The sequence below is a fragment of the Rhinolophus sinicus genome, linkage group LG05 (assembly GCF_036562045.2).
Source record: "Rhinolophus sinicus isolate RSC01 linkage group LG05, ASM3656204v1, whole genome shotgun sequence".
Lineage (NCBI taxonomy): Eukaryota > Metazoa > Chordata > Mammalia > Chiroptera > Rhinolophidae > Rhinolophus > Rhinolophus sinicus.
The window spans coordinates 101,609,257-101,632,974 of NC_133755.1; the positions used below are offsets into that span (position 1 = coordinate 101,609,257).

Genomic DNA, 23,718 nt, shown 5'->3' on the forward strand with positions numbered 1-23,718 from the left:
ATTTATTCAGAATAATTTTTTTGCATATCCATTATATCTGGGAAGTTCTGTGTTTTTCTGTATTTAAGACTCAAATTTTCATTTGAGCATGAGTTCAGCATCCTTTGCACTTGAGGCTAGAAAATGACTTCCTTTAGGTTTTTATCACATAAATATTTTATTTTACTGACTCTGATGGATGTTGAGAAAGGCAAAGCGGGGAAGGTTGGGTCACTCTCTACTTAAATCTTTGCAAGTTATAGTTTCTTCTGTCTTTCAGATGGCAAGGGAATAGCACATCCAATATCATTTCCATCTTTTGCAAAGAAAACTTTGATCTCTCTGTGCAAAGATGTTCCATTTCAAGTTAAGTGTGTAGCTTGCCACCAGACACTACGTTCCCACATGGAGCTCACTGCCCATTTCAGGTATGTACATATCTTCTCTTGGGCTGTAAGGGAAACCTGCCCAATAAGCTCTTCACCAGTAGGATTCAACAAATATTTTTCTAATCCGTGTTTCTCTTCTCTTCAAATGAAAATGTACATTCGCCTGGAAGTAACCAGATTAGCATAATGAGAGAAATTAGAGCTGTGGGAAAAGTGGATATATTGATTTTGGCTGTGAGTAAAACAAGCTAACAGTTGTAAGTTCTGTGTGTAATTTTCCTGTGTGTGTTCTGTGAGTGTAGGTATAGGGGAGGAGAGGGTTAAAATAGAATCCCCTGATTAAAATAGAATCTTGGCTTTAAGTCAGCCGGAATGGAAAGTATCATATACGTGTAGAAGATTAAATTTCAGTGAAAGGCCAAATTTATCAAATAATCAAAAAGATTTCAGTATGATTTTTTTTTTGTCTTTACTTTGGAAATTATCAAGAAATATACGCAAGTAAGGAGATTAGTATAATGAACCCCTATATACCTTTCGCCCAATTTCAGTAGTTATCAACACATAGTAGTTAGTGGTGTTTCATTTATATTCTCACCCTGCAAGTTATTATTTTGAAGCAAATAATGTCGTTTTATCTGTAAATATTTCAATATGTATATATAAATGATAAGGATTCTTTAAAAAAATTAATATTACTGTCACACCTTTAAAAACAAATACTTTTTTAATATCAAATAACTAATCAGTTATCAAGTTCCCCTGATTTTTTAAATTTGGTTTTTCGGAATCATGATTCAAACATAGTCTGCAATTTGCGTTTAGACACTTTGTCTCTTAGGTCTCTTTTTTCCTGTTATTTCCTTAAAATGCATTAAAAGTTTAGCTACAGTTGCATTTGTTTAAATAGAACAATTGTTTTTACAAACCGTTAAGTAAAATATGTCTCGATAAAACTGAGGCTGCAGAGTCTAATTACTCTGAGTATGTATATACTCATTGTAATCACTGAGGTTAACAGTCCTGGTTCTGACTTACATTTCATGAGTTCAGATCCTGTTTCTGCTTTTATTTTTATTCTTAGATTTTTATTATGGAAATTTTTAACTATATGAATTTAATGTAGTATAATGAATCTCCTTTTACCCATCACCCAACTTGAATAATAATCAACACTGCCTTTTTGTTTTATTTATACATCTGTGTGCTCCTTACTCCTCTTAGTTTTTAAAGCTTATTTTTGAGATAGAATTTAAGTTTATTGAATGTACAAATCTTAACTTTCACAATTTTCACAAATGGGTGCTGCATCTGTTTAACCCACATTTTTATCATAATATACGAGGACTGACAATTAAGTTCGCAAACTCATCCTACAAAAAGTGCTACGTACCCCATTGCTGAATAGCACTATGGTCATTTTCAAAGTACTCCCCTTGGGAAGCTATGCACTGATGCCAGCGCCTAGTCCACCCTTTGAAGCAATTTTGGAACTCTTTATGGAATGGCCATCAGAGCTGTCATTGTATTACCCTTGACGTCCTGAATGTCATCAAAATGTCTTCCTTTCAATATTTCCTTTATCTTTGGGTAAAGAAAGAAGTCATTTGGGGCCAGATCAGGTGAGTAGGGAGGGTGTTCCAATACAGTTATTTGTTTACTGGCTAAAAACTCCCACACAGACAGTGCCGTGTGAGCTGGTGCATTGTCGTGATGCAAGAGCCAGGAATTGTTGGCAAAACGTTCAGGTCATCTAACTTTTTCACGGAGCCTTTTCCGCACTTTGAAATAGTAAAGTTGGTTACTTGTTTGTCAAGTTGGTACAAATTTGTAATGAATACTCCCTTTGATATCAAAAAAAGGTTACCAACATCGTTTTGACTTGATTTGGACTGACAGAACTTTTTAGGTCATGGAGAATTGGCTGTCTTCCATAGTGTACTTTGATGCTTCAAGATCGTATTGGTACACCCATGTTTTATCACCAGTGATAACAAGGCCCAAAACGTTATCTTGCCTCTCCAAAAGGTCTTGGCAAACTTTGACTGTCCTTTGCTTTGTTCATCACTGAACTCCTTTGGGACCATTTTAGCACACACCTTTTTCATGCCAAGATTTTCAATTAAGATTTTCCTAACTATTTCTCTACCGATGTTTACTTGGTGTGCTATGCTTCTCAGTCAGCTGACAATTTAGATGCACAACTCGAAGATTTTTGCAATGTTTTTGTCAGTTCTGCTTATACTGACCACCCTGACCTCTCTTCATCAGTGACACATTCTTTCCCCTCAGAAAAATGTTTAATCCATTTGTACACTGCTGTTTTCTTCATGGTATTATCCCCATAAACTTGGACTAACATGTCCCTGATTTCCCTTCTACTCTTGCCAAATTTAACAAGATATTTAATGTTTGTTCATTGCTCTAATTCAAGCTCAGACATTCTTGCAATGTCACACAAACATGCACAACAACAATAAAAAACGCCACTCAGGAAGACACCACCACACGTCCACATGAACACAGCTATGAGACACTGATATACCAAGGTTATGAAACCTTACTGAGCTGTTTGTACAGTGCTACCAATGTGCATGGTGGCAAGTTCTCTACCTTAATTGTCAGACCTCGTATTACCTTTCTGTGGAAAGTTCCATTATGTCCCTCCGCAGTCATTTTCCACCCTTTCACCACCAGACATCTCTAATCTGGTATTTTTTCCATCTTATATTGGTTTTATCTCCTCTTGAACTTCATGTAAATGGCATCATATAATGTGTACTGTCTTGTGTTTGTCATAGTATCTGTCCATATTGTTTAGTACATTGTTCCTTTTTATTGATGAGTAGTAGTCTATTGTTTGAACATAGCACAATTTGTTTATTAATTCTCATGTTGATGGACAGTTAGATTTTTTACAGTTTTTAGCTATTGTGAATAAGCTTTTATGTACATTTTGTACAAGTCTTTTTATGGATATATATGTGTGTGTGTGTGTGTGTGTGTGTGTGTGTGTGTGTGTGTGTGTGTGTGTGTGTATAATACATTTCTCTTGGATGAATACGTAGGAATGGAATGGCTGGGTCAAAGAGTAGTTGTGTATTTAGTTTTATAAGAGACTACTAAACATTTTTTCCAAAGTGTTTGTACTAGTATACATTTCTACTAGCAAGTTACCAGAGTTCCAGTCACTCTACATCCTTGCCAAGGCTTGGGGTTAGCAGTCCTTTTCATTTGTAGTTCTTCTTTCGAGTGCCTCACTATAGTTTTAATCTATATTGCCCTGATGAACAGTGATGTAGGGCACTTTTTCATGTGTTTAGGCACCATTCATTTATCTTTCTGAAATATGTGTTCAAGTCTTTTGCCTATTTTAAAAATTGGATTGTTTACCTTTAAATAGAGAGTTGGTGTTCTTTATATAGTCTACATACAAATCTTTAATCAGATGTATGTACTGTGAATATATTCTCTCCCAATCTAGTTGCATATTCATATTGTTAATTATGGCTTTTAATGAGCAGAAGCTTTTAATCTCATTAAGTATAATTTATTGATTTTTTTCTTTTATAGTTATGCTTCTCTGTCCTGTCTGAGAAACCTTTGCTTATTCATGCTTCAGAAATACATTTTACTTCATTTTTTAAAGTAGTTTTAGCTTATTAAAGTATTTTTAACTTTTTATGTTTATTTTTTAACAAATTTTTTGTGATCTTTAAAACAACCAACATTTGATTTCATTGATGATTCTGTGTTGTTTGCCAATTTTTTACTTTAATTTCTACTCTAAACTTTGGGTTTAATTTGCGTATCTTTTTCTAGCTTCTTAAGGTAGAAGTTCAGATTGACTTGGGACCTTTTTTCCTATATAAACATTTAAGGTTACAAATTCTTCTATAAGCATTGCTTTAGCTGCATCCCTCAGATTTTGATAAGTTGTTTTCATTTTAATTAAGAAAAATATTTTCCCTTTTACCTTTTGATTTTTTTTCTTTCAGCCATAGATTTATTAGAAGTGCATTGTTTAACTTCTAGAGATTTAGGGATGTAATTTCCAAATATTTAGGCATTATTATTATTATTTCTTGTTTCCAACTTAATTACACTATAATTAAAGACCATATTTTATATAATTTCCCACTTTTAAGATATATTAAATATATGGAATAGTAGCAGGTTTGTTCTCATTAGAATTTAGTATTGAAAAGGAAAAGACAGTTGAAGCACAGTTCCATTTTTCTTTTCCCCTAGAGAAGTTAATTTACTTTGAGTTGATTTTTGGAATAGTGTGTCATTTTAACTGAACCTAATTCTTTAGTGTAAAAGCAATCTGAGCATGGCATATTCCTGACATAAAGTAAACCAGTTCTTAAAGAATAGGTACCAGGTTATCGAGAATCTTACCATAGTGTTCCTCCACACAGTTTAATTGTCATAGAGAAGTTAATGATTTGCTTGTCTGATAAGGTCCTCTATCAGTGCATTTGATACTGTTTTTAGTTTTCTAAAGTTTGAATTTTTTTTTTAATATTTTCATTTCTAGTTTTACCCTTTTGTATATAGGCTAGGAAGAGACAAAACCTAGGTACAAGTTAGGTATTTTGAAAAGATAGAATATTATATCATCAATGATGATACAAGATCATTTATTGAAAAGTATCTTTTAGTGCTTATGTATATATTGTATATTTTATAATTCTTTTAATAAAAGCAGAGATACTATATTTAGAAAATACTTACGAAAGAGTTTATTTTTCTTACCCACTTTAGAGTTCGTTGTCGAAATGCTGGTCCTGTAGCTATAGCTGAGAAAAGCATTGCCCAGGTTGCAGAGAAATTCATATTTAGAGGTTATTGCCCTGATTGCAACCAAGTCTTTGTGGACGAAACTGGTACCCGAAATCACAAGCAGAATTTAGGACACAAAGTCCGAGTCATTAACTCAATGGACGAATCAGTCTTACTTTATTGCCACAGCAGCGAAGGGAACAAACCTTCTGACTTGAATCTATTGCTAGATCAATCAAAATTTTCATCACTTAAAAGAACAATGTCTCTTCGAGAACCTAGCTCACAAGATTGCAGCACCATTCCAAAAAAGAAGATGAATTTAGAAGATAAAAGCCATGAGGGTATGGTTTGTGTCCAGAAAGAAAAGACAGTTATTAAAACCTGGTTTTGTGAATGCCAGCAACAATTCTCAAGTGAAGATTTAGTAGAAAAGCACGTTTTCTCAGCAAATACAATGTGTTATAAGTGTGTGGTCTGTGGAAAGGTATGTGAAGATTTAGGGGTCATTCGTTTACATATGAGCCGAATTCATGGAGGGGCACATTTAAATAACTTTCTTTTCTGGTGTCGGACATGCAAAACGGAGTTAACAAGGAAAGAGACTATCATGGCACACGTGACCGAATTTCATAATGGCCACAGATATTTTTATGAGACGGATGAGGTAGCAAGTGAAACTTTGCCGTCATCCTCTACTACAGTTGGGAGTGATTTGACTGCTAAGAATCCTTCTTCAACTATTACGATTATTGATTATTCCCCAGCAAACAGTCCTCCAAGGGGTAAATGGCAATGCCGAATCTGTGAAGATATGTTTGATTCCCAAGAATGTGTAAAACAGCACTGCATGTCTTTAGCAAGTCACCAATTTCATAGATATAGCTGTGCCCATTGCAAAAAGACCTTTCACAAGGTAGAAACACTATACCGGCATTGCCAAGATGAGCATGACAATGAGATAAAGATTAAGTACTTCTGTGGACTCTGCTATCTTACCTTTGATGTGGAAGAAGCATTTTTGAGTCATTACAAGGAGTACCACAGCATAGATTATATGTTTGTGTCAGAAAAAACTGTGACTTCAATTAAAACTGAGGAAGATTATCCATTAATAGAGACCAGTAGCCTGTTAACCTGTGGTTGCCGTGAGAGTTACATCTGTAAAATCAACAGAAAGGAAGATTATAGTAGATGTCTCCAGATCATGCTGGGTAAAGGAAAACTGTGGTTTCGCTGCAGTTTGTGTTCAGCAACAGCACAGAATGTTGCCGACATGAACACGCATATCCACCAAGTGCACAGAGAAGAAAAGCCTGAGGAGGAGGAACAGCAATATGTCATCAAGTGTGGCACCTGCACCAAAGCCTTTCATGATCCTGAGAGTGCTCAGCAGCACTTCCACAGAAAGCACTGCCTCTTGCAGAAACCCAGTGGGGCTCATGTGGGATCTGAAAAAGCAAGCCGGCACAAGTGTCCTGCCAGTGCCTCACGTACAGAGAGAAAACTGAAACAGGCAGCAAGCTATCCAAAAAATTCAGACATGGAGAAAGGAGCCAGGAATGACGTAAGCTGTCAGAATATAGGTATGGCTTTACAACTCTAATGTCTGTGCAAATTCCACATATTAATATACAAACTTCTGTGTACTACAGCCATCATTTTTGTGAAAACTAATAATGGTTTAGTTTTGACACAAGAAACTGTATGGGATGATATGTTAGTTACTGTAGCCTATGCTTTTTAGGGATTTGTATTTTTACTACATTCAGCGAGCCATTCTCTAAACTTAAAGGGACAAAGAGTATATGTTAGCTTTAAATAATATGTATTTTGGATAACATTTTCTTTTATTATACAAAAGTGATGGGAATTTTGAGAGATGAAAGAAATTGACAGTGTTTCTGAAAGTAACATTTGAAAGTTATCCTGGACACATTATTATTTAGATTTTGGTTCATTCAAAAGATGGTATATCAAGTGAATTCTTTTTGTTTCTATTTTGGCCTTATTCTATAAGTGTGAGAAATCTTAAAAGTAACTTTAGAATTTGTATATTTTTGTTATGATTTTCTTGGAAGCAAAGCTTTTACTTACAGTTAAAATAGGAATTAGAAGTAGAATTACATACAAGTGGTAACAAGAAACCAGGAAGACAAATGAAGTATGAATTCCTGTTTGTACTTACTCCAGACTTTTCCTTCTTCCATCTGATAAGATTAAGTAAGTCTAGAAGAGTACAGTGTTTTGTTTTGTTTTTTAAGGAGGGCGCAGCTCACAGTGGCCCATGTGGGGATCGAACCAGCAACCTTGGTGCTACTACTAGTACCACGTTCTAACCAACTGAGTTAACCAGCCACCCTAGAGTAGTGTTTTTATTTTATTTAGAAGTATAATGTTTTTAGAGTATAATTTAAAGACTATATCCTTTTAAATAATGGGAGACTACGAGGATATGTGAAAATTTTGGCTAATGAAATATTTTTATGAAACATTGAAGTTTTACAGGCTTGTTCTGTAGGACATGTGGATTTCAACATTACCTTTAGTCATGGCATGTTTTATGTAAGAAATGATTGACATACTACAGACCCATTTAACTCTACTCCAAACAGTGAAACATTTTATGTTCTCTTGTGCTTTTCTTTAGCTTGTGTGATTACTTCTTGGGAATTTGTGTTGGTCTATGTTTGATAGAGGATGATTGTAGTGTCTAAATCTACAATTACTGAGAATTTTAAGAAGGGATACAAGATGATGGGTGCCTTGGAAATGGGAGGGGATGCAGGATGTATTTGAGAGCCTCTGTTAGGTAGAGCAGAAGCTATTTATTTAAAAAATAATATTTTAAGGTTTTCATTGCTACCACTAGAAACTTTAAGGCCTTATCAAGGTAGAAAAGTATGATAGAAGGGAAAGGGAGGGAGAAAGAGACTTGGAGAATGGTGGAAGATGAAAGAACCTGAGAGAACCAAGAATGATGTGTTTGTGGTAAATGGTGCTGAAGTGACACCGGTACCTATTATGCACCACTTTCTGGTCACAGGGTTGTAGGTTATCTCATATCTGCTCTATAAGGAATTTACCCACAGAGCCAGGGAGCTACTAATATATCAGTCTAGATTAGGAAAATAATGAAATTCTTGTGAGGAGAACGTTCATAGCAAGTAACCTTGACATTTTATTTTGATTGGTGGTGCAAGATTTTGGTTATTCAGTGTTGACGCTGGTCTTTTAGTTCTAGTACATTAATTTTTTTTAATTCATTTTATAAATGATTTTTTTTAAAACACCTTAGGATCGATGAGCTATATTTTTAGGAAGGATATATAATCAAATTTCAGAAATACTCAGAATATGTTTAATCTGATTTAAATGTGCTGTGTCATATACAGGTTTGGACTTGACAAAAAGGTTTAGATAGAAATGAATAACATACAAGATTAAAATTTTGTGTATGCTCTAATATCTTTTAAACTTGAGAAATTAAAATGTTTGTAGCTAATTTTTACCAAATTCACATTACTGTTTCTCTTCTTAGATGAAGAAGTTGTTGAGCTTCCAGATTTGGATTACCTGCGAACCATGACTCATATAGTCTTTGTAGATTTTGATAACTGGTCAAACTTTTTTGGTCATCTACCGGGGCATCTTAACCAAGGAACATTTATTTGGGGCTTTCAAGGTATGGTTAATAAGGAAAACATTTGAGAAAAACCCCTTTTGTTTTCTCCTTTATTTTAAAGAATTCCTTAAACCTTCCTGAATAGAACATAGAAACATAATTGGAATATTGTCACTTTGCATTATAGTTACTAGAATATTTTTCTCTTTACATTTTTCTGTGGTAAATGTTAGTGCTATTTGATGACCCAAAGTTTGTGGATCTTTAGGTACAGATTAGAAAAGTCTTTATTCAGTACCTATTATACAGTGTGCCAAGTAACTATACTTGGTATTAATACATGCTTACTGATTATAATAGTTATCTCCCTTTTAAAAATATAAGGAAGCAGGCTAAGTTTATTTTTTTAAAGGTATAAAACTAATAAATAGTGGAGTTTGCTTTTGAACGTGGGCCTCGTGGCAATTATGTTAAGTATGTTATTATTCACAAATCTGCAACTTCATCTAAATCTCTTTACAAACCCCTGACCAAATCTTAAAGATAGAGTTTGATTTACAGAAGTTTAGTATAATGAATACTTCATGTTTAATAGGAAACAGCATATAAAGAGGAGGTTTGGAATTTAAGATAGAAGCATATGGATCTGGATCAGTTAGCCAGTACAACATTTCAGTAAGTCTGATTTTACTGATTGCCCATCATGAGCATCCACTGAATAGCCTGGACATATCTGTACAAAACCACTAATGCTTACATTCATATAGCATGATACCATTTAGAGAATTTTCACTCATTACTTTTGGTTCTCCTTAACATCCCTGTGAGTTTTCAGGTGAATAGGCAGGTTCAGGGAAGTTGGTCTACTTTCTCAAGATTGTAAAGTAACAAGATGGTGATATCTGCACTAGAACTGGATTCTTCTGCATTCTAATCTGGTACTTTCCCTCTTGGAAAATTTTTTTTTTAGTACGTGTTTTTCCTTGATAGAATTTCCAATTGTATCTAGTATTCTGTTCTTTTTCTCCCATTTGACTGTCGTTTATGCCTTTTCTAAAAATTATAGGAGGAAACACCAACTGGAAGCCTCCACTCAATTGTAAGATCTATAATTACCTGAATAGGATTGGATGCTTCTTTCTTCATCCTCGCTGCAGTAAAAGAAAAGATGCTGCTGATTTTGCCATATGTATGCATGTGAGTCATTGTTTTATTCAAAATCTGATGTGAATCTAGGACCCATTTGGATTTTTTTTCTACTTTAATCGTAATGACACTGTAGATCATTCTTCAGTGCGATTTTTTTGTGTAAAATATTCTGCATTAGGTTCTTCTTTTGACTACTATGAGGGCAGCGGCCCATAGCATAACTGCTTTATCCCTAACTCCTAGCAGAATCTCAGCTACACATAGTAGGCCCTCCGCTATTTTTGGAATAAATGATCAAGAGATGACCCTGTACTTCAGATATACTAATACATGTTCATATTTTAACATCTCTGAAATTGTGAGGCAGGTTAACAATCACTGTTGGCTAGATGGGCGGGATTTGCATTTGCTTCTGTCTCTGCCAGTCATCTAGAGAAACTATGAAACTGAGACCTTGTTTAAATTAAATTCTCTGCTTAAGGGTTTCTGTGTCAAACTTATAACATGAATTTACTCTACAAACTTGTTGACTAATGCTTATATTTTAAACCATAAGAGATTTCTTTTTCCACCTATCCAATGCCAAGATTGAGTGTGCAAATCACGTTCCTTACCTTTTCCCTATGATTGAGTCATAGTGTTTCAGCTTTATGAGGGGGCCTCCTACTAGACTTCTTTTGGCCTGTGTTTTTCCTCCCTCCCACCTTCTCACCCTCCCTCCCTTTCTAGTGGCACATAAGGTAGCTTATAATTGATAACATTTTATATTTGATTAAATGTGGTATATTTCATTTATGAAGGACATAGTTACTTTGGTGGAAGTTAGGGAAACAAGCTAAATATATCTTCCCAGGTGTGTGTTCATTCTGAAATATATGTAACTTGATTTGAAACTCAAATTCTAACTTTCATCAACATATGCCATTTGTTCCGACTTAGGCTGGCCGTCTAGATGAGCAGCTACCCAAGCAAATTCCTTTCACCATCCTCTCAGGAGATCAAGGTTTTCTGGAGCTAGAGAATCAGTTTAAGAAGACTCAGAGGCCAGCACATATCCTAAACCCTCACCACTTAGAGGGAGATATGATGTGTGCCTTGCTAAATAGCATATCTGATACCACCAAAGGTATGCAGCTGCAGTCACAGTGCAAACCATCCAAACGAAGGAGACTTCACTGCTGAGAGAAATCAATAAACTGCTGTCCATTAGTGAACTGTTGCCTGCTCACTAAACCATCATGCTCTAATACTTCTATCTTGTTTATTTTTTCCTTATCTCACTTGCAGTCTTACTGTTTCAGAAGAGGATGAATTCATAATTTTCTGGAACCTTTTTAATCTAATAGATAAAATCATTATTCGTGCATATAACATATATTCATGGTATGAAATAATGTTTATACACTTTTGCAAAGCTCCGAATCCAGATCTTTACCTCGTTTCTGAAAGTCCAAATTTATCTTTAATTTTCAAAAAGCAAAGTTTCTTATAGGTCAAACCAGAAAGCGATAAATAAGAATATGGCAATACCCCTCATACCCCCAAAAAAGACCGTTTAAGAGGTTAACAGTGACAAAATGAAGCCCTAAAAGATCTTTAGTTCCTTGGAAGAGGTAGGTACTTCTTTTCCTATTCCTGGTACTTACACTCTTGTCTACCTTTCTGAGATTGTTCAAAGAAAGACAGTACTGATGCCCAATTTCAGTAACCAGTATTTTAAAAAGAATTAATTCTAGGGATTCAGATTTTTTCCCCATAATTTTTGAAATAAATGTATATAGAAGAAAATGAAACAATTTGTAAATACCTTAATGATGTACAGCCATGAATAAGATTTGGAGGTATTGATCAATGACCTCAATGAAAACCTGCCTACTTTTTTGGCATTTTTATTACATGCCTTTAAATTTCCAATTCTGCTTGCCTCCTAGTTAGTTTTTCCTTCAACTTAACTTGGAGCCACATTTTGATTAAAAACCCATTCTGTAGAATTTTCTTTTAATCACTCATTACAGTGGATCAATTCACGTCTGAAAAGTTAGGGATCATTAATCGAGCCTAACTATGCTCTTTAAAGGAAAATCAACTCTGTTTTGCATATTTCTGTTGTGCCTTAATATTGAATTTTATCTTTTTAATCTCTAATTTTTGTTTTCCTCCACTTGCTTTTTGTATCCTTGGCTTTTTTTAAACCTCTTTTTCTTCCATTCTTTTGCCGTGCCTTTCCCGATCTTTAACATTTATTTAATATTCCTGTCAAATACTTAAATTTTTACCTTCACCAACCTTCTTTTCCTTCTCTTTTGCTCATGCTTTTGGGAGCATTTCTTTTGCAATTTAGAATGTGAAACCTGTATGAATTTACCTTTATTTCAACTTTATTTGGAATAAGAGCTGCCTGTGAGTAGGTCTGCTTGGGTATTTAGGGTTGGAGGTAAGATATAGGTTATTATTATGTGCTGATTGTTCACTTTTAAATGCCTCTTGTGCTCTAGGTGTTTGTTTTTTTACTCATTCATTCATAATCAGTACTCTTTTGAACTTACGGCTCTTTGCGGGCACATGTGTACCTTATTCTGAATTTTTGTGAAATGCAGAGATCGTGCAGTGCTTAAAGAAGGGCATGGCTTTGGTTCGAATGCTAACTTTGCTGCTTCCTAGCTGTTTGGTTTCAGGCAAGTTACTCAACTATTTTGAGTCTCACTTTTCATATCCTTAAGGTTGTAAGAATTAGTGATGTATATCAAGTGTCTAGCACAGCATATAAAGCACTGCATTGTGCTCAATAAATAGCAGCTATTTTTATTACTACTATAAAAATAAAATATGATTCCTAAGCACTAGATTTTTTTTTTAAGTTTTTCTTGCCAACTTTTTTTATTGTGGAAAAATACACTTAAGATTTACCATCATAACCATTCTGAAGTGTACAGTTCAGTGGTATTAACTTCATTCACATTGTCGTATAGCTATCACCACCATCCATCCTCAGCATTCTTCTCATCTTGCAAAACAGAAACTCTACTCATTAAACAGTAACTCCCCATTCCCTTTTCCCTCCAGCCCCTGGCAGCCACCACTCTACTTTCTGGCTTCAGGTACAGTAGTACCTCGGTTTTTGAACGTCTCTGTTGATGAACACTTTGGTTTACGAACGCCATAAATTCGGAAGTAAATGCTTCAGTTTTCGAATATGCCTGGGAAGTCGAACATGTCATGCGGCTTCCGCTGAGTGCAAGATCCTGAAGCCTAACTGTCAGCTGTTTTCAAATGTTTCAGAACTTGAACCATCTTCAGGAACGGATTACGTTCGAAAACCGAGGTACCACTGTACTTCATATAAGTGAAATCGTACAAGATTTGTGTTTTTGTGGACTGGCTTATTTCACTTAGCGTAATGTCCTCAAGTTTCATCCATGTTATAGCATATGTCAGAATTTCCTTTTTAATGCTGAATAATATTCCATTCTAGATATATACCCCATTTTGCTTGTCCACTTATCCATCAATGGGTACTTGGGTTGTACCCATGTTTTAGCTACTGTGAATAATGCTGCTTTGAACATGGATATACAAATACCTCTTTGAGACCCTGCTTTCAATCCTTTTGACTATATACTGAGAAGTGGAATTGTTGGATCATATGGTAATTCCATTTTTAATTTTTTGAGAAACCTCCACACTGATTTCCACAGGAACAGTACCATTTTACTTACACACCCACCAGTAGTGCACAAGGGTCCCCATTTCTGTGTATACTTGCCAGCATATGTTATTTTCTGGGTTTTGTTTGTTTGTTTGTTTGTGTTTGATAGTAGCCATCCTAATGGGTGTGAAGTGGTAGTTTTGATTTGCCTTTCCCTAATGAGTAGTGATGTTGAGCATCTTGTTATGTGCTGTGGCCACTACATTTTAAAAGTAATGAAAATTATTAAGTGGCTAAAGAAGTATAGAGTCTCTAAATCATGGTATTTTATTTAGATCTAGATTTAAAGATGCTTTTGTAATTCTAAAACTAAAAAATTATGCTGAATCATAGTATATTCAGTATAGATTCAGTTATCTGATTTAAGACAAAAATTTTTTGTTCATGATAAGGAAGACTTAAACACATCAAATTGCCTTGTAGTGCACTTTATATAGTAGTCCCCCCTTATTGCAGGAAATACATACTAACACTGCCAGTAGATGTCTGACACCACGGATAAGACTGGAGCTTATATATACTGTGATTTTTTCCTATACATACGTACCTTTTCACTTAGAGGAAGCACTTTACAGTTTCTCTTTGGCATATCTAAATAGTCAGCATCGCTACTCTTACACTTCGGGGCCATTATTAAGTAAAATAAGGGTTGAACACAGGCACTGTGGTATACCATGACAGTCAAGCTGATAACTAAGACAGCTACTAAGTGACTAACGAGCACGTAGCATATACAGTTGACCCTTGCACAATGTGTTGGGGTGCTGACCTCCCGCACAGTAGAAAATCTGCCTATAGTCAGTCGGCCCTCTGAATATACAGATTCCAAACCACGGATTTGACTCACAAGTTTGAACTGTACAGGGCAATTGAAAAATAAGTAAACCTGCACAATTTAAACCTGTGTTGCTCAAGGGTCAACTGTACAGCATGGATACACTGGACAAAGGGATGATTCATGTGCTGGGCAGGTTGGAATTGGACAGCATGAGATTTCATCATGCTACTCAGAACAGTGCACAATTTAAAACTTAACCAATTGTTTATTTCTGGAATTTTCTACTTAATGTTTTTCGACCGTGGTTAACCATGTGTAACTGAAACCGTAGAAAGTGAACCACGGACAAAGGGGGACTACTGAAATGTAGTTAAAGTAATAAACCAAATATTAGGTCACTGATAATACCACGGTTCAAATCTTAAGTGACTTTTGCAATACCTAGTCAGTCATGTCATTTTTATAAAGCCTTAGGTCTCATTATGAAAGCATATATGACATCAAGTGAGTTTGGGCCATGCAGAGGCATTGCTAATTTAATCCTGTGGTTTCTATACAGACAAATGCATATTAATTTTCAAAATACAGGAGAATTTTATCTATTATTTTTTAAATTTTAAGATGATTTCATGCAAATGAAACTTTGGAGTTTATTTGCTAGAGTCAAATAAACACTAGTTTTTTTAAGATTTCTAGTTTTTTTAAATACTAAAATTTTCTATTTCCTCAAAGTTACATTAAAAGAATTTTTCAAATATTTTTTTGAATATAGAGTTAAAATTTAATTGTCTATTTCATTAGTTTGTATTTTTTTCTCAGTTTAAGTAATGTAATTTGGTAATCACTTAAAGGAAAAAACTAAAGGGAATGTAGTGTACTACTAACGAATTATAATTAGTAAGTTTGGATATGCGAGAAGTCACTGAAAATACTGGCACAATAACTTTTTCAGAAATACATTTTCATTTATTGATTCTGCCTTACAGAATGTGACAGTGATGATAACCTGGGTGTAAAAAGTACTCCAATAGAAGAATTCAGATCTACAGAAGGTAACCTAATGGAATTAATCCTTTCCCTACTTGACTCTCTATTTTTTTTTCCCTCTCACCCATGGCATCCTCCCTATTCCCTCCTACCCCTGAGTTTTAAAAAATTGTTTCCTCATTCAAAGGATTGTTTGCATATACGATGATTTACAGATAATACTAGTTTAGGAGGCTAGATCAGGAATCAGCCAGTTATGGCCCTTAGACCAAATTTAGTCCATCACCTGGCTTTGTAAATAGTTTTATTAGAATATAGCCACACTCTTGTTTAAGTATTGACTGTGCTGTTGCTTTCACATTAACAGAAACAAGGTTGAGTAATTGTGACACACAGTACGGACTCTTCCACCTCCTCAAGCCTACGATAATTATTTTCTGAACCTTTGCAGAAAAAGTCTGCTAACCCCTGGGCTAGGAGAAGATTTTGGTTTCTTAATTTTTATTTATTTTGAGTAGTATTAAATTAAGAATATTAAAAGTTATGCAGTGAAGAAGTTGACATCATTACATTGGCACCTTTGACATAAAGGAGAACAGTAAGAGTCATAATATATATTCCAATATAGTATTTGTTGTTGGAGATTTGAGAATGGGAATGCGGAGAACAGAGAGTAGGGAGGGAAATGCGGCTAAACAAATATAAACAGAATGACCTAGTTGATTTGTTTTCTGTGCATTTGCTTGATCTTTCATATAATGCCATTAGTTTGACTAAGAGCATACTAGAGCTTTATGCTATTAGGAGTTTGGGAATTTGAGTCTAGCAGTGGAATTGATTTATCCATTCAATAAAGTAAAAACTCTAATCTTTCTCTCCGATAGCCAGCATTTATTGGTTAAACAAAGTTGGCAGTAACTCTACAGCCTGATTGGAAACAATTTTTTTGACCAACTTGTTTTTCCCAACATGGTCTTTCAGGATCTAGTTCAGTGCTTTGCAGCCACATAATAAGTTAAATAAATAAAAGAACTTTTGTGATTTTGAAACAAAAACTGCCAGCTAAGTTGTTTATCAAAGTCACTAAAAGGTAAACACCATTGAGCATCTAAGTAATTCAGACTTTGCAACCTTTATTTGCCACCCATGAGTAATCCCATGGAAAATGCCAGACAAAATTATAACTTTAAAATAACCACACTTGGGAAGCCTTCACAGTTTTGTGGGTTCCTAGCTAGCCCAGGAAATCTGAGATGTGTATAACTAAATATGTACCAGAATTTCTAGCATTTTACTATCTATGTAATAATGCATTTTATGGTTTGGATATTTGGAGAAGTTTTACACTTTTGTGATCCTTTAGTTTTGGAAAAAGGATTACTGTTAAAGGATTCAAGAACAGGTACTTTAAAGTCGTTGTCTTAGGAGGTATGGACATAATGTTTTAATTCCAAGGAAAATCAAAGAAGTGTTATGTGTGTGTATTCTTTCATTTCCTGATGCTTTATATAAAATAAGAATGAGAAACACAGTGTTCCATATAAGTTAAGGAATCTGGTCTCCTCTGCACTTCCCTCTAATACTCTTTTGTTTTCTCCTCGTTTTTACCCGATAAGAACTAGCTCAAATATCGTCTCTTAGGTTGAATCATATTTTGCCTACAAAATTGCCATTTTTTGTAGGCAATTTTGTATGGTAAATGCCTCTCTGAGATTTTTCATCTTTAGAGAGAGCTAACCACTGCCTCCTCTAGGCTCTCTGTATACCATACCAAGTGGTTTTAAAAAAAATTTGTCTGCATCTCTCATCTCCACTCGACTATGAGCTCCTCAAGGAGTAGGATCATGTTTTATTTATCTTTAACTTCAACAGTGTCTAACACAGTGTTGGGCATTAAATGACTGTTTATTGAATGAAATAAACTTATAACAAACTTAAAGCATGTTAGAGTTACCAAGACCCATCTTTCTGTAATTGGATAAGGGAAATTAAGACAGAAGCCATTTGGCTGGGAGAATGTTGGGTGATTTTGTTGACCCTGCACCATGAAAGCAAAGTGATGTTCTATTCCAGACCTGATAGCAAAACTCAAAAAAGTTTAAATAACTTCTTAAGTCTCCTCCTTCCTTCCCTTCCCAGCATAACACTGTAAATGCCTGACCAATGGTGGTGAAAGTCAGGATACATTTATATGTGGCTTTTTCACCTTGGGGAAAGGTAGAGTCCCTTATCTGTCTGGCTTCCCCCCACCCCACCCCCTGCCATGATTTGTCTTATCTTTGTGGTTCTCTATAGACCATTATCAGACTGTGTACAGAGGCCAATCATAAAGATCCTATATAACCTATTTTGTATACCAGGCGGGAACTAGAGTCCATGTAGTGTAGTGGTGAAGAGTGTAGACTTTGGATTCAGCCTGCTCCGCTCTGCTGTTTATAAGTTATGTAATATTGGGCAAGTCATTTAACTTCACTGTGTGTCAATTTCCTCATTGTAAAAATGGGAATACTGGTATACATACTTTACTGGAATAACCTGACACATGGTAAGCAGTGTATGTATTGGTTGCTGCTGCTGTTGTGATTATGATCATTATTATTATCATTACTCACTGTTACCTGCATCTGAGGTCTGCTCTAGAGGTATGCTGAGTTAACAGAGATATTCTGACTCAAATCACTGGAAAAGAGACAGCATTATGTGGATGGTTGCCAATGCAAGACCATCTTTCTGTAAATGTCAGCAATTTGCCTTAGAGTTCCTTCAATTAACAGCAGTCATTAATATAATTATTAATATTATAACAGTAAAACTCCATATTGTGGCCAGTTTAAAGAACAAAAAAAGGACAAGAGACTAGTGTGCTCATTTTTTAATTCAGTTAATGTTTATGAAAAATTTAATACTTTAAAAACTGCTCTTAATCTTAACTTGTGAAAGCCAGAATATTCTCTTCATTTTGCATAAAAACTTAGTCCTGTAAACATTAATTTGCCTTGATATTTACAGCCTCAAAATGATTGTGCCATGATTCATATATAGGTCTTTTAACTCCTGTTACTGGGTTCTTTCTTATTCTGCCATAATTATCTCTCTTTCAGAGAATGAAATGAAGGCAGAGACAAAGGAGAGTAAGACAAACATAAACTTAGCCATATAAAAGAAAAACAAAGACATACTTCCCACAAGTGTTCTTCATATAACTTTGAGTTAATGTCTAATGTTTTTTTCATTTCAACCTGAAAGCTTCCCTTTAACATTTCTTGTAGGGCAGATCTTCTAGTAACAAACTTCCTTACCTTTTGTTTATCTGGGAATGTTTTAATTTCTCCTCTATTCTTTAAGAATAGTGTTGCTGGATATTGACAGTTTTCTTTCCTTTCAGCACATTAAATATGTTATCTCACTGACTTCTGGCCTCCATGGTTTTTGATAAGAAATAACATTATGATTATTCTCTTATTGAGGATCTTTTATGTGTGAGAAGTTGCTTCTCTCTTCGTGTTTTTGTTGTTTTTGGCTTTTGACAATTTGACTATAATGTGTCTCAGTGAATCTCTGAGTTTCTCCTGCTTGGAGTTTGTTGAGCTTCTTGAATGTGTAAATTTATATCTTTCAAATTTGGGACATTTTCAGCCATTATTTCTTCAAATATTCTTTCTGCCCTTTTCTTCTCCTTCTGGGACTCCCATAATGTGTATCTTAGTCCATTTGATGGTACCCCACAGGTCCCTAAGGCTTTACTTACTTTCCTTCATTTTTCTTTCTGTTCTTCAAACTGGATAAATTGTCCCATCTTCAAGTTTGCCGATTCTTTTTTCTTTCTGCTTAAATTTGTTAAACTCCTGTAATCAAGTTTTCATTTTAGTTGTACTTTTCAGCTCCAAAATTTCTATTTGGTGGTTTTCCTTAATTTTTCTTTTTTAATATTCTCATTTTGTTCATATTTTGTTTTCCTACTATCCTTCAGTTCTTTGTTCATGGTTTACTTTACCTCTTAGAACATATTTAAGACATTTGGTTTAAAGTCTTTTTCTAGTAAGCCCAATGTCTAAGCTTCCTCAGGAACAGTTTTCCCCCTTTGAATGGGCCATACTTTCCTGTTTCTTTGTATTCTTTGTGTTTTTATTGTTGTTGAAAACTATACATGCAATTCATATAATGTAGTACTTCTGGAAATCAGATTTTATGTAGTCCTGAGTTTGCTGTTTTTGATTGTTGAAGGCTGCAGTTGACTGTTTAATTACTTTTCCCAACTGGTTTTGCAAAGACAGTATTCCTTGTCATGTCTGGTCACTGAAGTCTCTGTCCCTTTAGCTTCTGTTCAGTTAGAGTTTTGACAAAGACTTCCTTGAATACCAGAAACTTAAAAAACCTTCCTCCCCCAATCTTTACAGATTGGCTCTGTACTGGGGCCCTCCAGCATTTAGTCAGGCTTGCACTGAGTGTACAACTCAGCTAGTGGTGAAAGGTTAGGGTCTGCTCAGGAATTTTTTGAGCATGCATCCTGTACTGGGCATCTGCTGGCTTCCTAAATTTCCCAGTACACATAAGTGCTTTTGAATGCCCTAATTTCTTGAAGAAATTCTCTTAATGGCTTTTCCTCCTAGATATTAGGCAGTCTCAACCATAATCTTTTGCCCTAGGCTGTGGGTTTTTTGTTCATCTTACAATGTTGGTGAGCAATGCCTGCTGCTTTTTGCCTTAAGTGGGTTCTGAACTAGGCAAAACAGAGATGAACGGACGCCTTGTATCAATCCTTCAGGTAGCCTCTACACAGATTAGAATACAAATACAGTAATTTTTGAGTAAATACTTCTGTGCTCCATCTGGAACCAGGGACCAGGGTACAATAGGAATATGAGTTGCTGTCAAGACTGCTGCCAAGTCAGGGACATGGTGGGAAAAGCAAGTAAAAATACCACAAAGCTTTCCTACTATTTTTATGTTGTCTTTTTCTTGATTCAGTGTTTACTTGGTTGCTGTGAACCTTTGAGTGTTTTCCAGACTTTTGACAAAGTTGTTTCTAATGGTTTCTGCTTGTGTTTCAGTGTTTCTAGAAAGATGGGTGTTTGGAACTGCCACTGTACTGAACTTAATCCAAGACTGATTTTATTTCTTCTTTAAATGTTTCATAGAATTCACTGGTAAAAATATCTTGACCTGGAGCTTTCTTTCTTGGAAGTCTTTTCATAATAAATTCATTTTCTTTAATATATATGTGTGTTCAGATTTTGTTTCATTTTGTGTCAATTTTGCAGAATTGTATTTTTCAAGAAATTTGTCCATTTTACCTAAATTGTCAAATGTACCAGTGTAAAGTTGTTCATAATAATATTCTATTATATATATATATATATATATATATATATATATATATATATATATTTTTTTTTTTTTTTTTTTTTTCCTGTAGGATCTCTGATACTTCCTTATTTGTTCCTACTATTGGTAATTTTTGTTTTCTCTCCTTCATCAGTCTAACTAGAATTTAATCCGTTTATTTCATCTTTTCAAAGAATGAGGTTTTAGCTAATAATTTCTCTCTTTTTAGTCTGCTTTTACCTTCAGTGATTTCTGCTCTTGTTTGATTACTTCCTTCTACTTTGGGTTTAATTTGCTCATCTTTTATAGCTTCTTAATTTGACACAGAGATTGTTGACTTAAAACTTTGTTTCTTAATATAAACATTTGAAGGTATATATTTCTCTCCAGGGTCAGCAAGCCTTTTCTGTAAAACACCAGGTAGTAACTATTTTAGGCTTTGTGGGTCCTGTGGTCTCTGTTACAATTACTTTGCTGTTGTGACATGAAAGCAGCCATACACAATTTATGAAACAATGAGTGTGGATATATCCAATAAAACTATTTACATAAATTATCAATGGACTGGATTTGGCCCGTAGACTGTATTTTGTCAGTCTTCTCCTAGTTTTGCAGTGCCCCACAAATTTTCATGTCTTGTATTTTTGCTATCAGTTTGAAATATTTTCTAATTTTCCTGTATTTACTTATTTGACTTCTTGGCTCTTTAAGAAGTATATTGTTTAAGTTCCAAATATTTAAGTGTCATATCATTCATTTTTAATTTAATCATGTTGTAGTAAGAGAATATACTCTGTAAAATTTAAATCTTTTGAAATGTATTAAGACTTATTTTATGGCCCAATGTGTGACCACTATCTTAGTGAACATTCCATATGCACTTGAAAAAATTGTGTTTTTTGTGTTTATTGTATAAAATGCTTTGTAAATGTCAATTAGATCAAGGTAGTTGATGATATCAGATCTTTTTTATCCTTAACTGATTTTTTATCTAGTTGGTCTATTACTGCATTAGAGACGATCAACTCTTCATCAGTGATTGTGGAGTTATTTTTTTCTCTTCAGTTCTGTTTATACCTTTGCATTTTGATGTTCTGTTTTTTGTTGCATATATATTTCTGATCTGTTTTCCTAAAGAACTGATCTATTTATATTATGAAATGTTCTTTATCTCTGGTAATACCTTTTATGAAATCTGATATTAATATAGCCACTCAAGCCTTTTATGCTTAATGTTTATATGGCATATATTTTTCCATCCTTTTATTTTTGATCTATTTGTGTCTTTATATTAAAAGTATATCTGTTATAAAGTTTGATCTTTTTGATTACTCTAACAATCTCTACTCTTTAATAATGGCTTGCTTAGTCTATTAACATTTAATGTAATTTCTTACATGGTTGTATTTCTGTCTGCCATTTTGTTTTCTCTTTGTCCCCTCTTTTTTGCCTCTTATTTCCTCCTTTCTTGCCTTCTTTCGGATTATATTTATAATATATATTTATATATAATAATTTTATATATAAAATATAATTTTTATAAATTATTTGTTTATTATTTTAATTTATCTATGGGCTTTTTGGCCCTTTGCATTAATTTTTATGGTTGCTATAAAGATTACAGTATGTATTTTTTGCTTTTATACTGAGTGCTACTATACTCTATCTAAAACGTAGAAACCTTCCAATACTGTAGGTCGGTTTACCTCTGTCCCTAATTCTTTATGCTACATTTGTCATTGTAGTACATCTACATGTCTTATCAACTCTATGGGAAATTGTTATTTTTCACTTTAAACAGTACTGTGAATTTTAAAGAAAGAGAATAAGAATTATATGACCTTTTTGTTTACCCACATAGTTATAGTTCCATTGACCTACATTCTCTCCAGTAGATTAGAGGTTTCGTCTGGTTTCATTTTTCTTTAGCCTAAAGAATTTCCTTTCGTTATATGTAATGCAGTTTTGCTAGTGATGAATATCCTGGTTTTGTTTATATGAAAACATATTTATTTTTCCTTTAATTTTGCAGGATATTTTCTCTGGCTTTAGGATGCTGATAGACGAATATTTTTCCCTTCAATACTTTAAAGATGTCATTCTGGCCTCCATTGTTTGTCATGATAAGTCACCATAATTTGCAATATTTTTCCCGTATATATAATATGTCATTTTTTCCCCTCTTGCTTGCTGCTTTCAACATTTCTTCTTTGTCCTTGGATTTTAGCAGTTTGGGATAATGTCTGTAGATGTAGTTATCTTTGTATTTATTCTGCTTGGGGTTTTCTTAGCTTTTTCTATCTGTAAGTTTGTAGGTTTCCCACAATTTTAGAAATTTCAGTCATTTTTCCACAGTTTTTTACCTCGTTGTCTGTCTCCTTTTCTTGTGGAACTCTAATTACACATGTGTTAGGCAGCTTAATTTTGTCCACACATTTGTTCATTTTCTTCCAATCTCTTTGCTCTCTGTTCTTCATATTGGATACTTTCCATTGTTCAACCTTCAAGTTTATTGACTTCTTTTCTACCACCTCCAATGTTAAACTCACTTGGTGAATTTTTCATTTCCAATACTGTATTTCAGTTCTAGAATTTCAGTTCTAGAATTTCTGTTTAGTTTTTTATATATATATATATAGTTTTCATTTCTCTGTTGAGATTTCCTATGCATTCGACCTTAAGTCCTTGAAAATAACACTTTAAAAATCTTTTTCTGCTAATCCCACAGCTTGATTATCTTGAAGATTAGTCTCTGTTGACTGCTTTTTCTCTTAACTGTGGGTCACATTTCTTGTTTCTTTGCAAGTCAAGTGATTTTTGATGTATACTGGATATTGTGGATGTATATTACAGATTCTCTGGATTCTGTTATCTTCATCTGAGGGATGTTTCTTTTTTCTCTTGCAGAGACTCAAACTCCAAACTCTGCCTTTGCCATAGCAGGCAGTTGCTAAAATCACTTACTTCTTTTAGCTTTTCAACTGTTGGTTTT

At 34.3% G+C, this 23,718-nt stretch overlaps 1 protein-coding gene across 6 annotated transcripts in view; it reads left to right on the plus strand.

Annotated features, from left to right (window-relative positions):
- ZNF451 (zinc finger protein 451) overlaps positions 1–23,718 on the plus strand; it is a 71,971-nt gene that overhangs the window by 42,848 nt on the left and 5,405 nt on the right. For 2 of the 6 annotated variants that reach the window (XM_074333134.1, XM_019734653.2), the window contains 7 exons: positions 260–407; positions 5,139–6,742; positions 8,698–8,841; positions 9,848–9,978; positions 10,870–11,056; positions 12,528–12,605; positions 15,401–15,466. In XM_074333134.1, the coding sequence (XP_074189235.1) occupies positions 260–407; positions 5,139–6,742; positions 8,698–8,841; positions 9,848–9,978; positions 10,870–11,056; positions 12,528–12,605; positions 15,401–15,466 (2,358 nt within the window). Of the gene's footprint in view, positions 1–259; positions 408–5,138; positions 6,743–8,697; positions 8,842–9,847; positions 9,979–10,869; positions 11,057–12,527; positions 12,606–12,993; positions 13,253–15,400; positions 15,467–23,718 lie in introns of all 6 variants that reach the window. The other 4 variants (XM_074333135.1, XM_019734654.2, XR_012496640.1 and 1 more) reach the window with 3 other exon arrangements.